Below are 21,600 nucleotides of genomic sequence, written 5' to 3'. Positions count from 1 at the left end.
GTAAAGAGTCTTTAAATGTACATTTAAGAAATTCCATGAAGCGGCAATAAACACAAAAGTTTTGTAAATTGTACTGGCAAGTAGGAATATATGCATAGACTCTTGTTGGAAAAAGCCAGTGAAATCGCCTGATTTGATCACTAGATCTCAGGTCGTTCTATTCTGCGTTGTCGGAAGTTGCCAATATTTTTTACACGCTTCTTGCCATAGTAAAAAAGTATCACAAAATTGGATACTTTCGTAATACTTGACATTTTGCACTTGGCGACTATACTAAGTTCCGCATGCTCTTTTTAGCTGTGGTGATTTAATTCCTTCCTGGTACCTAGATAATAAGTTGGTCAATTATGCAAAAGGTCTAATTGAAAGTGCATGATCTACGCGTACCTGTTGTTGATAGAAATGACGTTCCTGGAGTAGTTACGATCTCGGAATATCGTCACAGAAGCTACGAGCAAACAGCATCGGAAGAAAAAGGCCACACCCAAGAATACGCTAGATCAAATGTCGAATTTTTGAAATTACGATGTGTATCATGTGTTTCCTGAATGTCTATGTAACACTATTTAGGTTCGCTACGGTTCTAAATGAATATGTGTGAATAATGTTTTAGTTAAACGGGACACACAAATTAATATTTTTATTTTTACCATTGTTATTATCGGTAGTTCTAAAATTCATTCTGCACCACATAGTAATTATCCTGCTTTTGACGCAGAGCCTAGCTAGTTTATCCTGATAATTCCTGATTATACTAGGGTTAAGCGTGGTTAATTAAAAAAATATTAAATTAAATTTTTCATACTTCTACATGCATGGCATGTATAGAGAATGCTGCTTGCACCAAAAAATAACGGTACAGAAAGGGAATATTCACAAGATGATCCGAAGACACAATCCATGCACTTACCCGCTGGTAGTAATAAAGGCATGGATAAGATGCCAAAAAATACCAAATTTTAACAGATACAGCAGAAAACAAAGAATAGATGTGAAAATCCAGTTAAATACGAAGCCTGTAATGAAAGATATGTGACTGATATGATACAATACGATATGGCCAGTAGAACAAAATGATTAGACACAAAACAGCCCAGCAACAGCTATCAATAGTTGCCTGATGATGGTTTGCGAGAAGACAAAGTGTATAATGGTTGAGCAAATTACTCAATTATGGAAACATAACTTTGGTATAAGGCATTTCGCCGTGGTCCATAATGAATCCAACAAAAATGGTCTAAATATAAATATGATCTAGTATGGTTTATGGTCCAAGCAAGAACTCACCCCACAGAAAGTATCCAATCTGAAAACTGTGGTAACGAAGTCCTATTGCCTGTAAAACGAGTGTATGTGCATGTGTGTTAGTTAGTAGTGAGACGGACTAGTCAATTCCCACTTCACATGATATCTTACAAACAAGCAATTTTATTTATACACAGGGAAGTTAGACAGAAATATGGTAAAATATATTGTTCAACTTACAATCATAAACTGTGACACGCTTATATTCCTAGGAATAAACGATTTATCCCCTTTAAACATCTTTACCATGTTATTCCTAAAATAAATTAACGGAAAACAAACTTTACAAAACAAACAGAAATCCAACATTAAAATACATAGTTCTACTAAAGTGTTGTTACTGATAGGTCTTAAACCTTGGGTACGCTGTAAAAATAGTAACAATTTAAAATGGTTTACCTCATTTATCAGACCAATTTTTTATTGGTTAGAAAACTATAAACTTGGTCAGGGACGCCGGAAGATCGATAATTGGATGGGCATATATTCATATATCCAAGTTCTGAAGTTCACAGACCGTAAAAGCAATCGATTTCAAAAGAAACTAATAATGCAGAACTCGTATATATGAAGATATGCCACACCCCCCCCCCCGATTTATTGATGTTCCGGCGTGCCTGAACTTGGTTAAAACTTTGAGTTATCAACTGCCCGTATATTCCCATACTCTATAGCTATACATACTTATGATTTTCCATGAAACGAACGAGGGAGAGCGCACAGACCGCAGTTGTCAGGATTACACCAGCTAAAAGTGATCCTAAATGGAAAAATAATTTAAATAAAACATAAATATAAGAAACCAACGGATTCAGAGGCAAAATCAAAATATTATAGAAAATCAGCCTTTAATTTCTTGCAACACATCAAATTTTCATATCGACAAATGCATTTCTTTTCCTCATCATTAAATATTAAATGACCGATTGCAGAAGTGACGCTAGACTTGGAAAAGTGGAGGTTATGATAATGACTTAAGATTTCGTAAAACGTAGATTCAGTGGCAAACATTTAGTTAATGGTAAATTTACAGTGGTAAATGATCGACTTTCTTACTTTCCGCATCATTAAGATCTAGAATATAATTATGACATGGAATGACGTTTGAAAAATAGGTGGATAGCACAAATCATGGCCTTAATATGTCTCAATATCACCTTATTCTTAAAACTTTGCATGGTGAATTTTTCACTCTTTAAATCATCAATTTGTAGTAACAGAACGTGTATTATTGTAATTATGCAGAGCGCTAATTTGGTCTAGTGACCTGGGCCATTAATTTTAATTAATTGACTGCATGGCTTTTTAACCGTTTTAACAAAACTAACCTAAATATCCACTGACCAACCAAGGAGGAAATATCGATTTTCCAGGATTATTCAGTTTTTCATATAACAAATATATCAAACCGATGGCGAGCTTGAAGAAAAATAACAACAAAATGATTATTACTTTAGATTTACGCTAGATAAATCGAATTTCCAGGAATCTCAGGAACTAATCTTTTGAATAGAATAAGTTTCAAATGCCAATCGCTTAACTGATTGAACTCCTAATATTAAACACGTTTATTAATAAACACTTGTCGCGGACCCTCTCATGGAAACAGAAAAACGCGACAAGCACTTATGCGCCAGCTCCGCGGTCAAACGTTGTTTACTCTCTGATACTTGGTCACTCATTTTTCATAGCTCGTTCTTGCCAGTCTCGTGATTTTCTCTGTCGTTGAAGCGAAAATGCGCGTTATACCATCATGGATGTATACCAAAAATGCATGCTATACACAAATAGACCTTTTGCATTATAGACTACTTCTTGATCTATGCAAGGAAATGCAATCAAATCACAGCTGAAAAGAGCGTACTGAAATTAGCAGAAATGCAAATTTGGTTGCGAAATGTTGTAAAATGCGGAAAATATAGCCTTGCAAAGTTTGCAAATTTGTATACTTTTTACCACAAACGGAAATTGTTACCACATTCAGGGCAATAAAATTTTTTAAGACCTTGGGCATCATAAATGGCTACTTTTTTCCATTAATCCAGTAATTTCCAAATAAACTCAGTAGTTAGTTCTAAATATATACTGTTCAATATTAGTTTATAGAAGAATTTATAAATGATCGAATTGTTAAATAAACAATGAAATTAGCGAAATGAAAACATTAATTGAAAAGTACATAAAAATTAATTGTAATATAAAAATAATAACAAAATTTATAGTGAATTTCTTGATGTTAATATTTCTTTCTAAATACTATTGTAGAAATTATTGTAAAAACTAGAGTCTAAGGATAGTGCAAAGTTTCCATTCTCTGTAAGCGTTTTGACTTCTGGGCCTTCCGCCAGTAAAAAATATAAAGCCAAAATAAAAATAAAGTTTCAAATAAACTTTGCACTAAAAATGTTATTTAAGATAATAAAGAACTCACGCTATAGAGACTTATGCCACAGATCATCATCACAGAAAGAGTTTCAGTTGAAAACTTAAAATCTAAAATTGTTGAACGAAAAATCGACAAAGTTAATGGACGACGCCAAAAGACTCAAGACTGGTATACGAATTTCAATACAGACGGCGAAAGATCGTTAAGTGGGGGCTAATGTTCATATATTAAAGCCTCTTCCGGACGAGCAAGTTTCATTTGTTCGTGTGCACGTGCCAACTATTTTACTTTGACAGTTTCGTTTGCAGCCAGCGATGTAATCGTACAGCGGACAACGTGAGCGCACCATTGCAAAATTCTATAGTCCGCTGGCGAACCTGCTGTCGAAGTTTGCTGGCGAAGTTTTCTTTGTTGTCTCATACAGACGAGCAAAATTTGTACTTGATTTTGAACAAGGGTACTTGTCATAGAAAAAATTGTGAAAGTTAGGCGTACAGACGAACAATTAAAACTTGTTACATGAAAGCTTGTCATAGAAAACTTGCTCGTCTCTTAAAGGCTAGTTTCCCCAGGAAAAATCTCCTTTGGATCGGAACGGACAAGAAAATTTCCTTTGTCGACGAGTTCTCAAGGCGGCGTTTATACAAAGGAAACCGATCCAAAGGAGAATTTTCCTGACAGGAAACTAGCCTTAAGAGGATTAACGTTCAGCATCATTAGTTCAGTTTGAAATTGATTGTTTTTGATCTGACAAGAATATATGAATATTGACCTTCCTGCATGCCCTCCCACTTAACGGCCGCCTGTATTCTCGTGCCCCAGGTGATCTGAAATGGCGGGAAAGGACTGATGTCGGTTGAAGCAGCCTAATATGTCTTAAAATATACTTTATTTTATTTTCAGATTAATTTTAGAACTATAGTTCTTATAACTGAACACAATCACAAAATTTCAACGAGATTCATAGAATAAAAAAGATATAATCCATTAAATACTACAGAATGGATCTCTACTTTGTCAACCCTTCTGAGCACTGATTGTCCGTAAAATACGAGCGCGAAAGGATATGCTACACATTCACCAAATGTTCCTAAACCAATGCCTCAACCAAATATATATTCATCAAACTCACCTTTTTGGGGATTGTAAAATTTTCTCAGGTAAAACTCAACTCTTCCATATTCCCGAGGTCTACAAAACGAGGCACAGTACTTACTTCGATTACAATTGCAATACACCTTTTCGATAATTACGTTTATGGGCCTGGAAACCTCGCCCGCCCACATGTACAACGCTTTCAATTTCGAACACCAAAATGCATTTTCTACGATAGCATGCAGCAAAAGGGGTGATACAAATGCAGTTTTAAGTCGTATGAAAATATACCCTGTCAATATACCAGCACAAAATAAATATAATCAGAATTATAACCATAGACAGCGCAATAGCGAATGGTTTCTTTGAAAGAAAATCGACTAAAAATATTAAAAATTAAAACAAATCCATCATTATTTTGATGATATTGACACAGTTTTTTGATGAAATTGACACAGTAATCTATTTACTTGCCAATATACAAAACTGAGTATTGCTGCCTAAAACGGGCGATGTGCGTCTCTTACAATGTGCAGGCAAAGTCGGTATAACATATTGTATTATACTGCACACTCGATTTTCTAACGTTTTTTTAAGCACACGATCATACTTTGGTTTAAAAATGTTCTTCACGTGTTCCATCAACCAGGGTCTGACCAACTTCACCTGAGGGGAAGTTCTTTTATTCTAAATGAACATGAATTCAAAGTATTTTTTGAGTGAAATTCGTTCCGTATTCGTAGTTTACTATAATAAGCTTCATTTAATAAAACGTTAAAGTTAAATAAAGATCGCGTGGCAACGTCCAGTGCAAATCATGCGAAAAACAATTACAAAAAATGTTCTACAATTCATTTTAAAAACGAACATTACGTCATGACGTTTATTATTTATCATGCTATGACGTCACTCGAGGAACATAAAAATTTCATCGCTGGGTGCTAATCATAGACATTGCATGGATATTTGAAATAAGTAATAAGTACTGTTCTATTTACAACAAATTTCATGCTTCAACAATTGAAGGAAATCTCCTTATAAAATAACATGCATATAACGCGTGTTCTGATTGGTTGAAGCCCGTGTTTGGATCAGGCCATCCAAACACGGAATCCATTAAGTAATTGTTAATTCCAAATGAAAACCACAAGGAAGGGAGGGACCTGTGTTAATAGGATATATCATGCATTCTTTTCAAAAGTTTTTTGTGTCTCTCTTTTGTCATAGCTATCCTCCTATGAGGACAGACATATGCAAATAAGTTGTGGATCCCCTAGGCGTCGCCAGTATCGATAAGTGTGGTGGAAATAAAAGCCATCAATTTGAAAATAAATTAAAAATGTGGAACAAAAAGGTATGAGTTTGTCCCCCCTCACATATCAAGCTGACGGCGCCACTGTGTCAAGCGGCAATACTTACGTCGCCAGGAAAAAACTGCTCTCCTCTGATTCCATAGTTTTTGATTTCCCAATAAAGTACGAATATGAACTTGGCCATAATAAACACATAACATATTATTATAGGCATCTCGGTCAACACGAGAGCTTTAGTTAGGAACGAAGAATTGTTCTAAAAATTGGTACACGAAAACACTCTTAATCGGTAGAATAATTGCTAGACTTATAGATTAGCTTGTAATTTCCCAGGCGAGGAAACGAATAGAAAATTGGGCACATTTATGTATGGATTTTGCGATAGAAGAAATTCGAAAAGATTGTGATGCAGGCTCCACCAAGATTAAAAATAACTTTGTTGTAAGCGCAGCCTGCTACTGAGATATTGGTAATAAATATAAATGGATCGAGCAGTGGCACTAGAATCATTTGTTGTAAACCCCTCCCCCCCCCAAGAAATCCTTAGGTTCGTATCAGGAGTTGGAATATAATGAGACAATCGAGCATCAAATGAACTTACTTTACATTTCTGGAAAGTGCTTGTCAAATATAGGCAGAAACTGTAAAATGAAATGCAAACCATTTTAATAAAGTGCAACATGCTGACAACCACGTTTTGAAGCAAAAATATTAACATTTTTCATCCATGCAGTCCCGTAATCAACAACTATATTAATCCGTCGAGCGTTTTTACCATGCAGTAAGATATTTGTCAAATAATCCTGGGCCGGTCCACCGGATTGTGGTTTTCTCGATCGCTCCAAAAATCGTACGGTATAACCTGTCTTAGACTCAATATTCCTAAACTTGAGGAATCTCTCTCACAATTGTAAGCTCAAAATGTCTAGTTTTATCACTTTTGGGGCATTTTTACAACGTTAATAAAATCACTATTCGATGGATAGAGCTATCCAACTTTCGTACAACCGGCCCCTGACGTGTTAGCGATGAAAACAATAGGCGGACGATAAGAATCGTGTACGTAAGAATGGAGAGAGGTGGGAGAACATCGCCACCATGAATCATTAAGTTTACTTACAATATCGCACAATAAGGAAGGCCCATCATTGCTCCAATAATTTTGTGATACGTCGTCAGGCAAGCAAAAAACGGGTAATAAAGGAAAGCACATTCAATTGCAATGCCGACGACGAAAAACACTATAAAGAAAATCAGTTTCACAAAGGCATAGTATGATATTTACTACACAAAATGTTTTGCACGTTTTTGTATTTTTATTACCTCTTTCCCAAGCGTTTTTGCCTTGGAGCCCTAGTGATGCAACTAGAACGATGATTGATCCAGTAGCAGCTCCAAACACAAACATGCTGGCAAGACGATGATGATCAATACCGAGGAAATCTATAGGGCTAAATACGGTGGAATATATTACACAGCTATTAAACTCCGTCTATACCCAGTAAAAGAGCAATAAAGCACTCAATAGGAAGGCTTTTTAAATAAGAGAGGATTTCACTTCATTATTTTAAACCTAGTTTCCATTTATGATTTTTGGCACTTCCGTTGAGGCAGGTAAATTCTAGGGGTTTAAAGGGTCTTATTAAAGCAAGTCATTCTCGCCCATTAGAAATATTCTATGAGTAAATTTGTTCTTATTTCTGCATACTAATCGGTCATTGTTGACTAGACACACAAAAGAATATTCCATCATATCAGCCACCTTGACATGTTAACTAAAAGGACACCAGGGGCCGGTTGTATAAAAAGGTAGTTAACTTTTAACGATAGTTAGTGGCAAAATTGGTCAATCAGAATAATGTATTTTCTAGTTAACTACGATTTAACTACTTAAAATGTTGTTAAAGAGTTTTATACAACCGGCCCCTGGGCTACACTCAACGTGCAAGTCTTTCTTGGTCTATTCGACCAAACGTAGTTGCACAAAAAAACCCAGATTAATTCACAAAACTCACACAACAAGCCCAGGTCGACCTCCCCAAACGTGTTTCTTAAAACTCTTTCTTCGTCGCAGAGATGCCAAAATCGTCAGAATAATTGCCAGGAAGAGATTGTAGTTTTCTCATTATCGGTTTTAGACCAAGGGACAACATACCCTTCGTCTCTTGTAACAGCGCTAGCTTGTACTCACTGTGCTCAGACGGGCTTATTTGCCATCTAACGCTCAGCGGGGATTCAAACAAAAAAATTCATGAGTTTCACAATTACTTGCTCCAGGGCCGCCGAAAGGTTGCTTTCTTCTTGACAAAATATTGGTAGGCTGGATTTCCACTTTCAGAGAAATAGTAAATCGTTCGCTAGCAAAATATTTGCATATTTTCTTTGAATTGAGAACAGTCAAGTTGAACTAACTTATTTCAGGTGTTAAAATCTAATTAAAATATGCAAGAATTTCGCTGCTAACAAGTGGAAATCCAACCGTACTGTCGTCATGCTACGTGCACGAAATATTTTCTCTTTAAATCCAGTCCCTATTAACCGTTTAGTTTCCTAATTGCAAATCACGAAATCCGTAACGTAACGATTATTACCAAAATTTGCCTCCATGTCGTCACGTCGAGAGGAAATTCGCCTTAAAATTCTCCAACTAAAATAAGGTACTAATACTTTAAACTTACTGCAGGAAGCAAAAGCAGATGAGGATAATATCTGGTATCAACATTACACGCAACACTGGAAAAAGATGAAAAACGTATCAGCACGTACTTTCCCTAATAAACCTTTCCCCTAATAAATCTTTCCTCTTAAGGCTAGTTTCCACTCAGGAAGAATCTCCCTTGGATCGGAACGGACAGGAAAATTTCCTTTGTCGGTGAGTTCTCGGGTGGCGTTTATAAAAAGGAAACTTTCCTGTCCTATCTGATCCAAAGGAGAATTTTCCTGAGTGGAAACTATCCTTAATAGACCTTTCCCCAAATAGACCTTTTCCCATTTAGCTTTCAAGCGCGCAATGCGTGACGGTAGCTGATTACCAAGCAACTTTCAATTGCGATATCGCTCTGTTTTGAAGCGATTTTGTTTGTAAGAAAACCTTGCCGATTCTTTAAATCGCTCCGGAACATTGCGAAATCACAACTCAAATTGACTTGGATAATTAACTACCGTCACGCGTTGCGCGCTTGAAAGATAAAAGAGGAAAGGTCTATTGCCTTAAAAAAGTTGATCAATTTTGTGAAACCATACCCAGCCAGTTACATTTACAGGTAGTTTAGACAAGTATAACATGAGAAATGCGTTTTTGGTTTTAAAAATTCCCACTTTATTCAGAAGAGAAACAATAAACCTAATCTCAATGACGCGTCATTCAAACTTTTTCTATACAATTAATGGCAAATCAATGCAGTTTGAAAAAATAGCGAACAATGTTGGTACAAAAACTGTTGGTAACAATTCTGGTAAACGCCAGGTTCAGAGATTTTAGCGGTGTATAAATTAAATATGGCTCACCTGGTTGACGTTTCCTGGGATGATGTTCTTGTATAGTTAGCCATTGCTTGTTAGGTAATGAAAACTTTGAAAGAGATATTGAAATTATCACTTGATGGAAATCGTGCAATTTACCCCAAGCTTGTGGACTGTAGTGAGTTAGAAATTCATCATTTTGATGTTTATTTTATTGTAAATATTGTGTTGTACACAAAAAACACGCCAACAAAGCTATGATCTATGGAACAGTCAGCGAGTATTAAAGATGCAAATAAGCAAAAAAATTTAAATGCATAACTAGTAAAACGGCAGAACTTAGTTAAAAAATCTTGTAGAAAGCGTACAGTATAACCAGGGCGATAATCTTCGAGGAGGAGTGCATATATTTATCTATTCGTTCTGCAAGGGGGATTTCTGGTACAGGGCTAAAGCTGAGCTGTTGCAACGTTTCCTGCATGTTTGGTCCTAAAATAATCGTACGTTTCTATCCTGATTGAATGCATTAAGAGTTGCCAACTTAATAATTATGGAACCAAGTGAAAGGACAATAGATCGCACCCAAAACACGACAGAGATCAATTTTAGACAGGTAAAGTTTGGTCGCTAAGTGTTTTAGGATGTGGAAAATGTGACTGATGAAATTCACTATCTTTTTCTATTATTTTTGTATTTGTATTCCGTACGGGGCCTGTCTGATCAGAGTCTGATTGGTCAAATTCTTATAGCATTACATTATGGATGAATAAGAACAATCAATAAGAATTAAGACAGAATACTGGAGTGGCGATTCAGAACGGTCAAGAATTAAATTCATGTATTCAGAATTTACTGAACATGCATCCTCGTTCCGAGGTTTTTCCTGTCTGATAATCAGACAGCTTCGGACTGCGTGGCACACGCAGTACGCAAAAAACCTGGGTACGAGGATGCATGTTCTTTAGATTAAGTCAGGATTAGGGTTAAATTTAGGATTAGGATTAACCCTTATGAGTCATAAATCTTGTATCCAATCTTAACCGTAATCCAATCTTAATCACCTAGACCAATTTAAACCAGGAATGACAAAATCTTCTTAATCCACCACTGTGTTTACATCTGTATTATTAATGCGTGTGAATGCGCAATTCAACCACAATACAACAGCGTTATACCATTATCTCTCAAGTATTCTAATAATTTTCACCTGAATAACCAAATAAGTGTTTCATTCGTTGAAGTAAACACTTGAAAATTCGACACATGCAATTTTTCGAACTGCTTAGCGGAAATACACACTTCACAATTCACATGCAATCGAAAAAATTGTTTTGAATACTTCGCACGTCATTCGAGCCGAGGGTTCATTTCAATAAAATTTCACGGGTGAAACGTTCTGAATAATATTATTTTGGGTCTTTGTTCAAAAAGTCGCGCAATGTTTGTTGCGGTAATGCCAGTTACTACGCGTTTCCCTAAAACATATTGGTCGGAACTCGGAACTCGAAATGCCCCCCCTCCCCACTGTGGGCCTACTTCGCCAGTTCAAAAAGGTGGCCACTGGACGTCAATTAAGCCCGCCAGACACGAGAGCTATCACCTGAGCTAACGACCTCGCTAGGCAGTTTATAGTTCAGCCCGAAACTCATCCGCACACGAGAGAAACTTGCCTTTCGAGTGAATTCCTCATAAAAACTATCCACACACGAGAGAAACTTCTTGATAAGTCAGATAATAGTCCCGCGGGGTCTTTTCTTCGGCTAATAGCTCTCGTGTTGGGGGGTTTTAAAAAAACGCCGTACATCTAAAGGTAAGGCCATGTTACACGCTGCAATTTTTCTTGCAACTTGCAATGCTATTCTACTTTTAAGATATGTAAATTAGTGAAGAGGCTTCAAAATGTAAGTGCAAGAAACGTACATTGAGTGTAATAAACGTAAAAGTTTCGTAGTTGCCAAATTTATATCTCTCAAAAGTAGAATTGCATTGCAAGTCGCCAGAAAAATTGCACTGTGTAACAGGGCCTTATTTACTAGACTTACTGACTACATTATTATACCAATTAGTTCAGCCTCTTACATGACCAAGTGGCCTAGCCAGCCTGACGATATTGCGCCAAGGTTGAATATAAAAGATTTTTCTAGAAAAAAAACTTTTTTCTTTTTTAATAAAAGAAGATTTTTGCTAATAAAAGAAGATTTTTGCTAAAAAAAAGATTTTGCTAATAAAAAGAAGATTTTGCTAGTAAAAGATTTTTGCTAAGAAAAGAAGACTTTTGCTAATAAAAGAAGATTTTTGCTAATAAAGGAAGATTTGCTAAAATAGAAGATTTTGCTAATAAAGGAAGATTTTGCAAAATAAAAGAAGATTTCCTGCCAATAAAGAAGATTTTTGCTAATAAAGAAGATTTTTGCTAATAAAAGAAGATTTTTGCTAATAAAGGAAGATTTTGCTAATAAAAGAAGATTTTTGCTAATAAAGGAAGATTTTGCAAATAAAAGAAGATTTCGCCAATAAAAGAAGATTTTTGCTAATAAAGAAGATTTTTGCTAATAAGAAGATTTTACTAAATAAAAGAAGATTTTAGATTGTTTCAAAAGTCAAAAATTCGAAATGGCAAATACAATGTGATCATTGTGATGTCATATATTTAAAATAAACATTGATCAGTTTTAGCACTTTTATGCTTTTATGTAATCATTTATCAATCCTTCTCTTGAATCTTGAGCCGACTGGCCTTGATGACTGTGATGGTATAATTAATGTTATCACTTTATTTTAATCATTTTTAAAATATTAATATTTTGTTTAACTTCTTGATTTTCAAAGTAATAATGTAAATATCAAAAATAAATAAAGAAAATCAAAGGCAAAAACAAAATCTTCTAAAATAAAAGAAGAAATAATAAAAGAACGATTTTGCCAACCCTGTTTATTGTCCTGCTATGTTAAATTTCGAGTTATTAAATAATTCATTTCTTTAGAAATTTATCGTTTTCAAAGTTAATGAACACCAAAATATTAGCATAGCGGGACAAATCGGCAGGCTGGCTACGCTAGTGCATGACTAGATTTATGCCTTATGCATGTAAACTAACCCAGCAAGATTGATTTAATGTTGTTATTAACAGAGATTATGCATGAATGACTTTACTAACGGTTCAATGGGTTTACAAACGATTCAATGCGTTTGGGACAGGAAATTAATCTCATTATTATAATCTTACAGATATTGCTCGACAGTCGCTAAATATAGACGCCTAATTAAAGCGGGCATATTCACATTATACATGTTTATACAAAACATCGCTTTCAAAAAACGTTCAAGGGCAAGGCGAATATATATAAACAGTAATGGACTACGTGTCTAGCGACGGCTTTTATTGCATGTGATTCGTTTTACTGCATGAAACGACCAATGAGTAATAAATAAGATCGTCAGATAAGTTATATTTGATTACTTGATTGCAAGAACAACAGGTATAATGCTAATACTTGTAGTCATAATACGGGTGGGATCTAAACATGTTTATGATATATCAAGTGCGACCAACAGCTAAATGCACATGTTAACTTAATTACTTATAGACTTGCTCTAATGACTAAACTTTCTTTTATTTCCAAACACATGTAAACAGCAGAGTAATAAAAGAATGCCAACCTGCATTTGTGAGATACTTATATTTCTAGAAAATGGAACAAATCTTCTATATACTTACCGATAGCCACAATATCATGGAAAAGTGGTGAAATTCGTAATACACAAAGTGTCAAAGTTCTTCTTCTGGAATAACGTTTCCCGCCAGATAATGGGTATCGGATTCAAATGATCAGATCGATGACACAATTCTACCCTGTCTTGTCTTGCCTAATTCCTGCCCCGCGCGTGTGCATGCGTTCGTCGTGGTTTGTATAATAAAATGTAAATAAATTATAAATAAATAGGTAATATAATTAATGTCACCCCAGTGTGTCGCGGTCGGCGTTAAGGCTGTTTTCCACTAGGCGGAATTTTCCGCGCGGAGCGGAAAATTACGCTCGAAAAGTTTCGAGAGGAAAGGCTTTTCAATTTCCACAAGTATCCGCTGCGAGCGAAAAAGTTGGAAAATTAATAAAACGCGCGAAAATCAAATCTCAAATTCAACATGTCGAGTGTAAAACAAAAACAACTGCAAAGATTAATAATTTTAGTTGTGCTTCGTAGGCGACTAGAAAGACAAAATGAAAAATACAAGAAGCGGTTTTGGGTGCGGAAGATTTATCAAGAACGCATTTTAAAAGGAGAATTCCACCTGTTAATCAAAGAAATGGTCCTTTTTGACCACGAGTACTTTTTTCGTTGTTTCAGAATGGTACCAGAAACTTTTGAAAAACTTCTTTCTTGGGTTTCTCCTTACATACAGAAAAAAGCAACAAAAATGCGTGAGCCCATTTCACCCAGTGAAAGATTAGCAGTTACTTTGAGGTACCTAGTCACGGGAGATGAACAAACCAGTATAGCAGCTAGTTATCGCATAAGCCCTTCGACCGTAGGAAGGATTATTGGTGAAACGTGTCAAGTTCTTTGGCATGTTTTGATCGAAAACGGCTACTTAAGTGCACCAAAAACTAAAGAACAATGGAAGAAAATTGCTAGAGAATTTGAGAGTAAATGGAACTTTCCACATGCACTTGGTGCCATCGATGGGAAACACGTAGTAATGCAGGCACCTGCTCGTTCTGGATCTGATTATTTTAATTATAAGAAGACACATAGTATTGTGCTTTTAGCAGTCTGTAATGCAGACTACGAATTTACTCTCGTGGACATTGGTGATGCAGGTAGACAGAGTGACGGTAGTGTGTACGCTAATAGCTATCTTGGCATGCCATAGATAATAATCTATTGAATCTCCCTGGGTCTGAAAAGCTATTCCAACCTGACTCATCAAACAAAACCTACCCTTATGTATTTGTCGCGGACGATGCTTTTGGACTCAAGACTTTCATGATGAAACCTTACCCAGGACAGAACTTAACCCTTGCAGAAAGGGTGTTCAATTATAGACTATCAAGGGCACGGCGAATTATTGAGAATTGTTTTGGGGTTGCAACATCACGTTTCCGAGTGTTTCGAAAACCAATCATTGCAAACGTGGAGAAGGTGATAAATATTACCAAAGCAGTTGTTGTTTTGCACAACTTTTTAATGGCAACAAGATCTCCAGAGGATACCCACAGTTACTGCCCACTTAGCTACACAGATCATGAATCAGCAGCTGGTCAGCAAACTGGGGAATGGAGAAGGGAAGGAAACATTGAAGGAATGGTCCCTATTCCGCAAATTGGTTCAAACAACTATTCTAAATCAGCCAAAAGTACTCGTGATGACTTCAAGGAATATTTCAATTCACAACAGGGTGCTGTCAGCTGGCAAATGGAAATGGTTACGCGAACCTTACATTCACTTGACAATTAAAATACTGTTTAATTCACATCTTATAAAAGAAACTCTCAGTAAATGAATCATACTGTACAACTTTAACTTTAAAATTTTGAGTGTCTATTGTTTTTAGAGAAAGTCACTCTATTTTGATGAAATTAGTCACAGTTCATCATTAAACTCTATATCAAACAAAAGTTGATTTATTTTTATTTTGGCAAGCCTATTTTGTCTTGCAGGCATCTTTTTAAGTATTGGTACAAGGCTTTTGCAAAATAATAAATCTTCATCTTGATCAGTAACAGTGGGTTCTTGCATATCCTTCAATGTCTTCACCAACATTGTATCTACTGCAAATGCCATTTCTGCTCTTGACTTACTTCGCTTTGCAGGTGTATTTGCAATAATTTCAGTCTCTGCTTTACTTTTTCCTGGAGCAGAGGCTGGAATACTCTTTGATGATGTTGGAGTTGAGGTCTCGGGGCAGAGCACTGACTGGGTTACAAAACTAGTAAGTGCAGAAGAATTATTGACTGCTAAAGATGAATCTTCAACATCAATCACTGGTGTCAAATTGCTTTCTGTAGGTTTGTTACAGACTTTGCCATGCAGAAATCTCAACTGATCAAAACTTGCATGTGGGCAACTTTGATGCAGCTGCCCCTGATTTTGTAGCCTTGGATCTCCTATCAAGGCATTTCTTCAAGTTATCTTTCAAATATTTCAACTGTGTCTTTAAAAATTCCACTGTAAATACAATGAAATACTTTTAAAGTGCATGCAAATCATATTAACAAATGAAAATAAAGAGATAACATGGCAGCATGTAGACTTTACAATAATTTTTCTTAAGAAAATATATTCTAGCAGCATTATTATAAATCTATATTCACTATCTTGCATGCTTATTATGGTAAATTCTTCACCTTTAAATCCTACACTATTAAATTAATGAATGTGGGAAATGGGTGGGATTTGATGTAGACTAGCATTTCTACTTTAAGGCCATGTAAATCTTTCTCTAAAAGCTCCTTATCATCATTTTTTGACAAACTATTGCACTGCATATCACATAATATAACAGGTTAATTTGAAAAATCATAACTGTGAATAGTTATATTATTAAAACTGTTCATTAAAGAATTCCTACCATCTTTGTTAAATATGTTGGAGAGAATTTTCCATGCATTTTGTTTTGCATTTCTGTCTTTGTAAGAAGATAAAGATGTATTCCACAAACATCCAAGTTTCCGAATTTCTTCAATAAATAACTCAACCTCAAAATCTATTGACATTCCCCTCTCCTCTTCTCCTGCCTCTATGTTGGTTAAAGGAGCTTCACTTGAGTCTATTGCTGGATTAGCTATGAGTTTTTTTCAAAAAATGAAATATTAATATTTATAAAAATAAAAATGTTTTTTACAATAAAGAAATTTGAACTAGGATAATTTATGATGTATGATCTATGAATGACGAAACTTTGTGTAATCTAAGTTTACTTGGCTGTATAAAATTTTGAAAAAAAATAAAAAATATATAAATGTGTTCATTTGATTTGCTATAAAAAATTTCAGTTAAAATACTACTATACATTGAAGAATTTTATAGTACTTCAAATCGAAATCAATTGAAATCAGTGGTATTATAATGGGAAAATTACCGCAAAAAACACCCTTGAAAAATATCAAGGGATATATGATAATATTAAATAAAAAAAGTTGGTGTAAATTGTATAATTATTATTCACCTTGCTCTGTTGCACTATTTGAAATATTTTGAGAAATGTTTCCCACTTGCTTTTCCTGTCGTTGCTGTTGTATGTGACCAAACAGTTCAGTAACTGACCCTTCATCCATTGCAATAAGTTGCTGTTGTTCCTCGGACCTTGCAAGAAGCTCTTTTAAGGAATTTATGCTAGAAATATATCTTTCACGGCTTTCTTCACTCATATTCCTGTCGGCCATGTTGCTCATTGGACGGGCGGAAAGCGGAAAAAGTCGTATTGGATTGAACTTCCAAGCGAAAACGCCATTGCGCCAAACGCAAATATTAAATAGATATTGCGCATGCTCAAAATAGTTTTTGAGCGTAATTTTCCGCTCCGCGCGGAAAATTCCGCCTAGTGGAAAACAGCCTCAATACGACTTTTTCCGCTTTCCGCCCGTCCAATGAGCAACATGGCCGACAGGAATATGAGTGAAGAAAGCCGTGAAAGATATATTTCTAGCATAAATTCCTTAAAAGAGCTTCTTGCAAGGTCCGAGGAACAACAGCAACTTATTGCAATGGATGAAGGGTCAGTTACTGAACTGTTTGGTCACATACAACAGCAACGACAGGAAAAGCAAGTGGGAAACATTTCTCAAAATATTTCAAATAGTGCAACAGAGCAAGGTGAATAATAATTATACAATTTACACCAACTTTTTTTATTTAATATTATCATATATCCCTTGATATTTTTCAAGGGTGTTTTTTGCGGTAATTTTCCCATTATAATACCACTGATTTCAATTGATTTCGATTTGAAGTACTATAAAATTCTTCAATGTATAGTAGTATTTTAACTGAAATTTTTATAGCAAATCAAATGAACACATTTATATATTTTTTATATTTTTTTCAAAATTTATACAGCCAAGTAAACTTAGATTACACAAAGTTTCGTCATTCATAGATCATACATCATAAATTATCCTAGTTCAAATTTCTTTATTGTAAAAAACATTTTTATTTTTATAAATATTAATATTTCATTTTTTGAAAAAAACTCATAGCTAATCCAGCAATAGACTCAAGTGAAGCTCCTTTAACCAACATAGAGGCAGGAGAAGAGGAGAGGGGAATGTCAATAGATTTTGAGGTTGAGTTATTTATTGAAGAAATTCGGAAACTTGGATGTTTGTGGAATACATCTTTATCTTCTTACAAAGACAGAAATGCAAAACAAAATGCATGGAAAATTCTCTCCAACATATTTAACAAAGATGGTAGGAATTCTTTAATGAACAGTTTTAATAATATAACTATTCACAGTTATGATTTTTCAAATTAACCTGTTATATTATGTGATATGCAGTGCAATAGTTTGTCAAAAAATGATGATAAGGAGCTTTTAGAGAAAGATTTACATGGCCTTAAAGTAGAAATGCTAGTCTACATCAAATCCCACCCATTTCCCACATTCATTAATTTAATAGTGTAGGATTTAAAGGTGAAGAATTTACCATAATAAGCATGCAAGATAGTGAATATAGATTTATAATAATGCTGCTAGAATATATTTTCTTAAGAAAAATTATTGTAAAGTCTACATGCTGCCATGTTATCTCTTTATTTTCATTTGTTAATATGATTTGCATGCACTTTAAAAGTATTTCATTGTATTTACAGTGGAATTTTTAAAGACACAGTTGAAATATTTGAAAGATAACTTGAAGAAATGCCTTGATAGGAGATCCAAGGCTACAAAATCAGGGGCAGCTGCATCAAAGTTGCCCACATGCAAGTATTTTGATCAGTTGAGATTTCTGCATGGCAAAGTCTGTAACAAACCTACAGAAAGCAATTTGACACCAGTGATTGATGTTGAAGATTCATCTTTAGCAGTCAATAATTCTTCTGCACTTACTAGTTTTGTAACCCAGTCAGTGCTCTGCCCCGAGACCTCAACTCCAACATCATCAAAGAGTATTCCAGCCTCTGCTCCAGGAAAAAGTAAAGCAGAGACTGAAATTATTGCAAATACACCTGCAAAGCGAAGTAAGTCAAGAGCAGAAATGGCATTTGCAGTAGATACAATGTTGGTGAAGACATTGAAGGATATGCAAGAACCCACTGTTACTGATCAAGATGAAGATTTATTATTTTGCAAAAGCCTTGTACCAATACTTAAAAAGATGCCTGCAAGACAAAATAGGCTTGCCAAAATAAAAATAAATCAACTTTTGTTTGATATAGAGTTTAATGATGAACTGTGACTAATTTCATCAAAATAGAGTGACTTTCTCTAAAAACAGACACTCAAAATTTTAAAGTTAAAGTTGTACAGTATGATTCATTTACTGAGAGTTTCTTTTATAAGATGTGAATTAAACAGTATTTTAATTGTCAAGTGAATGTAAGGTTCGCGTAACCATTTCCATTTGCCAGCTGACAGCACCCTGTTGTGAATTGAAATATTCCTTGAAGTCATCACGAGTACTTTTGGCTGATTTAGAATAGTTGTTTGAACCAATTTGCGGAATAGGGACCATTCCTTCAATGTTTCCTTCCCTTCTCCATTCCCCAGTTTGCTGACCAGCTGCTGATTCATGATCTGTGTAGCTAAGTGGGCAGTAACTGTGGGTATCCTCTGGAGATCTTGTTGCCATTAAAAAGTTGTGCAAAACAACAACTGCTTTGGTAATATTTATCACCTTCTCCACGTTTGCAATGATTGGTTTTCGAAACACTCGGAAACGTGATGTTGCAACCCCAAAACAATTCTCAATAATTCGCCGTGCCCTTGATAGTCTATAATTGAACACCCTTTCTGCAAGGGTTAAGTTCTGTCCTGGGTAAGGTTTCATCATGAAAGTCTTGAGTCCAAAAGCATCGTCCGCGACAAATACATAAGGGTAGGTTTTGTTTGATGAGTCAGGTTGGAATAGCTTTTCAGACCCAGGGAGATTCAATAGATTATTATCTATGGCATGGCCAAGATAGCTATTAGCGTACACACTACCGTCACTCTGTCTACCTGCATCACCAATGTCCACGAGAGTAAATTCGTAGTCTGCATTACAGACTGCTAAAAGCACAATACTATGTGTCTTCTTATAATTAAAATAATCAGATCCAGAACGAGCAGGTGCCTGCATTACTACGTGTTTCCCATCGATGGCACCAAGTGCATGTGGAAAGTTCCATTTACTCTCAAATTCTCTAGCAATTTTCTTCCATTGTTCTTTAGTTTTTGGTGCACTTAAGTAGCCGTTTTCGATCAAAACATGCCAAAGAACTTGACACGTTTCACCAATAATCCTTCCTACGGTCGAAGGGCTTATGCGATAACTAGCTGCTATACTGGTTTGTTCATCTCCCGTGACTAGGTACCTCAAAGTAACTGCTAATCTTTCACTGGGTGAAATGGGCTCACGCATTTTTGTTGCTTTTTTCTGTATGTAAGGAGAAACCCAAGAAAGAAGTTTTTCAAAAGTTTCTGGTACCATTCTGAAACAACGAAAAAAGTACTCGTGGTCAAAAAGGACCATTTCTTTGATTAACAGGTGGAATTCTCCTTTTAAAATGCGTTCTTGATAAATCTTCCGCATCCAAAACCGCTTCTTGTATTTTTCATTTTGTCTTTCTAGTCGCCTACGAAGCACAACTAAAATTATTAATCTTTGCAGTTGTTTTTGTTTTACACTCGACATGTTGAATTTGAGATTTGATTTTCGCGCGTTTTATTAATTTTCCAACTTTTTCGCTCGCAGCGGATACTTGTGGAAATTGAAAAGCCTTTCCTCTCGAAACTTTTCGAGCGTAATTTTCCGCTCCGCGCGGAAAATTCCGCCTAGTGGAAAACAGCCTTAACGCCGACCGCGACACACTGGGGTGACATTAATTAATATTACCTATTTATATTACATAATTTATTTACATTTTATTATACAAACCACGACGAACGCATGCACACGCGCGGGGCAGGAATTAGGCAAGACAAGACAGGGTAGAATTGTGTCATCGAAATCTGATCATTTGAATCCGATACCCATTATCTGGCGGGAAACGTTATTCCAGAAGAAGAACTTTGACACTTTGTGTATTACGAATTTCACCACTTTTCCATGATATTGTGGCTATCGGTAAGTATATAGAAGATTTGTCCATTTTCTAGAAATATATAAGTATCTCACACAAATGCAGGTTGGCATTCTTTTATTACTCTGCTGTTTACATGTGTTTGGAAATAAAAGAAAGATTTAGTCATTTAGAGCAAGTCTATAAGTAATTAAGTTAACATGTGCATTTAGCTGTTGGTCGCACTTGATATAATCATAAACATGTTTAAGATCCCACCCGTATTATGACTACAAGTATTATGCATTATACCTGTTGTTCTTGCAATCAAGTAATCAAATATAACTTATCTGACGATCTTATTTATTACTCATTGGTCGTTTCATGCAGTAAAACGAATCACATGCAAATAAAAGCCGTCGCTAGACACGTAGTCCATTACATGTTTATATATATTCGCCTTGCCCTTGAACGTTTTTTGAAAGCGATTGTTTTGTATAAACATGTATAATGTGAATATGCCCGCTTTAATTAGGCGTCTATATTTAGCGACTGTCGAGCAATATCTGTAAGATTATAATATAATGAGATTAATTTCCTGTCCCAAACGCATTGAATCGTTTGTAAACCCATTGAACCGTTAGTAAAGTCATTTCATGCATAATCTCTGTTAATAACAACATATAAATCAATCTGCTGGGTAGTTTACATGCATAAAGGCATAAATCTAGTCATGCACTAGCGTAGCCAGCCTGCCGATTTGTCCCGCTATGCTAATATTTTGGTGTTCATTAACTTTGAAAACGATAAATTTCTAAAGAAATGAATTATTA

The 21,600-nt window shown here is 35.4% G+C and overlaps 5 protein-coding genes across 5 annotated transcripts; 2 read left to right on the top strand and 3 right to left on the bottom strand.

The window, feature by feature from the left end:
- Nucleotides 1-1,264: 1,264 nt before the first annotated feature.
- On the bottom strand, nt 1,265-13,366 carry LOC114544536 (stimulated by retinoic acid gene 6 protein-like). The gene is made up of 17 exons (XM_028563147.1): nt 13,281-13,366; nt 11,604-11,701; nt 9,607-9,670; nt 8,778-8,832; nt 8,115-8,200; nt 7,423-7,550; nt 7,220-7,340; nt 6,701-6,740; nt 6,206-6,355; nt 5,397-5,473; nt 4,824-4,882; nt 3,737-3,798; nt 2,634-2,724; nt 2,362-2,379; nt 1,990-2,065; nt 1,486-1,561; nt 1,265-1,336 (listed from the first exon to the last, which is right to left on the bottom strand). Exons 3-17 carry the CDS (start codon nt 9,648-9,650, stop codon nt 1,265-1,267), a joined length of 1,155 nt encoding a protein of 384 aa, XP_028418948.1. The 5' UTR covers nt 9,651-9,670; nt 11,604-11,701; nt 13,281-13,366.
- A 544-nt stretch (nt 13,367-13,910) lies between these two features.
- On the top strand, nt 13,911-14,435 carry LOC114544535. The gene has a single exon (XM_028563146.1). It carries the CDS (start codon nt 13,911-13,913, stop codon nt 14,433-14,435), a length of 525 nt encoding a protein of 174 aa, XP_028418947.1.
- A 710-nt stretch (nt 14,436-15,145) lies between these two features.
- On the bottom strand, nt 15,146-17,052 carry LOC114544533. Its single transcript, XM_028563145.1, has 4 exons — nt 16,731-17,052; nt 16,134-16,346; nt 15,631-15,730; nt 15,146-15,491 (listed from the first exon to the last, which is right to left on the bottom strand). The coding sequence occupies exons 1-4, from the start codon at nt 16,954-16,956 to the stop codon at nt 15,146-15,148; spliced, it is 885 nt and encodes a 294-aa protein (XP_028418946.1). The 5' UTR covers nt 16,957-17,052.
- A 103-nt stretch (nt 17,053-17,155) lies between these two features.
- LOC114544537 lies at nt 17,156-18,968 on the top strand. The gene is made up of 3 exons (XM_028563148.1): nt 17,156-17,377; nt 17,761-17,973; nt 18,377-18,968. Exons 1-3 carry the CDS (start codon nt 17,161-17,163, stop codon nt 18,961-18,963), a joined length of 1,017 nt encoding a protein of 338 aa, XP_028418949.1. The 5' UTR covers nt 17,156-17,160; the 3' UTR covers nt 18,964-18,968.
- A 118-nt stretch (nt 18,969-19,086) lies between these two features.
- Nucleotides 19,087-20,196, bottom strand: LOC114544538. The gene has a single exon (XM_028563149.1). It carries the CDS (start codon nt 20,194-20,196, stop codon nt 19,087-19,089), a length of 1,110 nt encoding a protein of 369 aa, XP_028418950.1.
- Nucleotides 20,197-21,600: the final 1,404 nt, after the last annotated feature.

This window comes from Dendronephthya gigantea, unplaced genomic scaffold (genome assembly GCF_004324835.1).
Source record: "Dendronephthya gigantea isolate DGI-Jeju-01 unplaced genomic scaffold, DenGig_1.0 000832F, whole genome shotgun sequence".
Taxonomy (NCBI): Eukaryota; Metazoa; Cnidaria; class Anthozoa; order Malacalcyonacea; family Nephtheidae; genus Dendronephthya; species Dendronephthya gigantea.
This window is presented reverse-complemented; position numbering and strand designations above follow the sequence as displayed.

Excerpts from the sequence above, each read along its gene's own strand:
- LOC114544537 (XM_028563148.1), top strand. The coding sequence starts at position 17,161 with ATGGCCGACAGGAATATGAGTGAAGAAAGCCGTGAAAGATATATTTCT. Across the intron at positions 17,378-17,760 it reads AAATAGTGCAACAGAGCAAG|CTAATCCAGCAATAGACTCA; the intron begins GTGAATAATAAT and ends AAAAACTCATAG. Across the intron at positions 17,974-18,376 it reads CAACATATTTAACAAAGATG|TGGAATTTTTAAAGACACAG; the intron begins GTAGGAATTCTT and ends TTGTATTTACAG.
- LOC114544535 (XM_028563146.1), top strand. The coding sequence starts at position 13,911 with ATGGTACCAGAAACTTTTGAAAAACTTCTTTCTTGGGTTTCTCCTTAC.
- LOC114544533 (XM_028563145.1), bottom strand. The coding sequence starts at position 16,956 with ATGAGCAACATGGCCGACAGGAATATGAGTGAAGAAAGCCGTGAAAGA. Across the intron at positions 16,347-16,730 it reads AAATAGTGCAACAGAGCAAG|CTAATCCAGCAATAGACTCA; the intron begins GTGAATAATAAT and ends AAAAACTCATAG. Across the intron at positions 15,492-15,630 it reads TCAGGGGCAGCTGCATCAAA|TTTTGTAACCCAGTCAGTGC; the intron begins GTTGCCCACATG and ends TGCACTTACTAG.
- LOC114544536 (XM_028563147.1), bottom strand. The coding sequence starts at position 9,650 with ATGGCTAACTATACAAGAACATCATCCCAGGAAACGTCAACCAG. Across the intron at positions 4,883-5,396 it reads AAGAACATTTTTAAACCAAA|ACCTCGGGAATATGGAAGAG; the intron begins GTATGATCGTGT and ends CTCGTTTTGTAG. Across the intron at positions 1,562-1,989 it reads CGTTTCATGGAAAATCATAA|GAATAACATGGTAAAGATGT; the intron begins GTATGTATAGCT and ends AATTTATTTTAG.
- LOC114544538 (XM_028563149.1), bottom strand. The coding sequence starts at position 20,196 with ATGGTACCAGAAACTTTTGAAAAACTTCTTTCTTGGGTTTCTCCTTAC.